The sequence below is a fragment of the Penaeus monodon genome, chromosome 19 (genome assembly GCF_015228065.2).
Source record: "Penaeus monodon isolate SGIC_2016 chromosome 19, NSTDA_Pmon_1, whole genome shotgun sequence".
Classification (NCBI taxonomy): domain Eukaryota; kingdom Metazoa; phylum Arthropoda; class Malacostraca; order Decapoda; family Penaeidae; genus Penaeus; species Penaeus monodon.
The window spans coordinates 14,599,806-14,600,046 of NC_051404.1; the positions used below are offsets into that span (position 1 = coordinate 14,599,806).

Genomic DNA, 241 nt, shown 5'->3' on the forward strand with positions numbered 1-241 from the left:
TAATCCATTTTCCTTTCCCCTCAACCCACAGATCGACGTGGAGAAGAATGGCTTCGGCAACTTCACTGCCCTCAAGAAGAAGTGGCCGCATCTCCAGACCATGCTTGCGATCGGCGGGTGGGGCGAGGGAGGCAAAAAGTACTCGCAGATGGCAGGTGTTCCCGAGAGGAGAACCTCCCTTATTAACAGTGTTATCCGTGAGTTGTTGTTGTTGTTTTCAATTCGTTCTTGTCTCCCTTGC

The 241-nt window shown here is 51.5% G+C and overlaps 1 protein-coding gene across 1 annotated transcript in view; it reads left to right on the forward strand.

The window, feature by feature from the left end:
• The window catches only part of LOC119585337 (endochitinase-like), a gene marked incomplete at its 5' end in the record, with an annotated part of 4,801 nt that overhangs the window by 723 nt on the left and 3,837 nt on the right, over nucleotides 1-241 (forward strand). Inside the window, one exon of the mRNA XM_037934008.1 lies at nucleotides 32-197. Coding sequence (XP_037789936.1) covers nucleotides 32-197 — 166 coding nt within the window. The remainder of the gene's footprint in view (nucleotides 1-31; nucleotides 198-241) is intronic.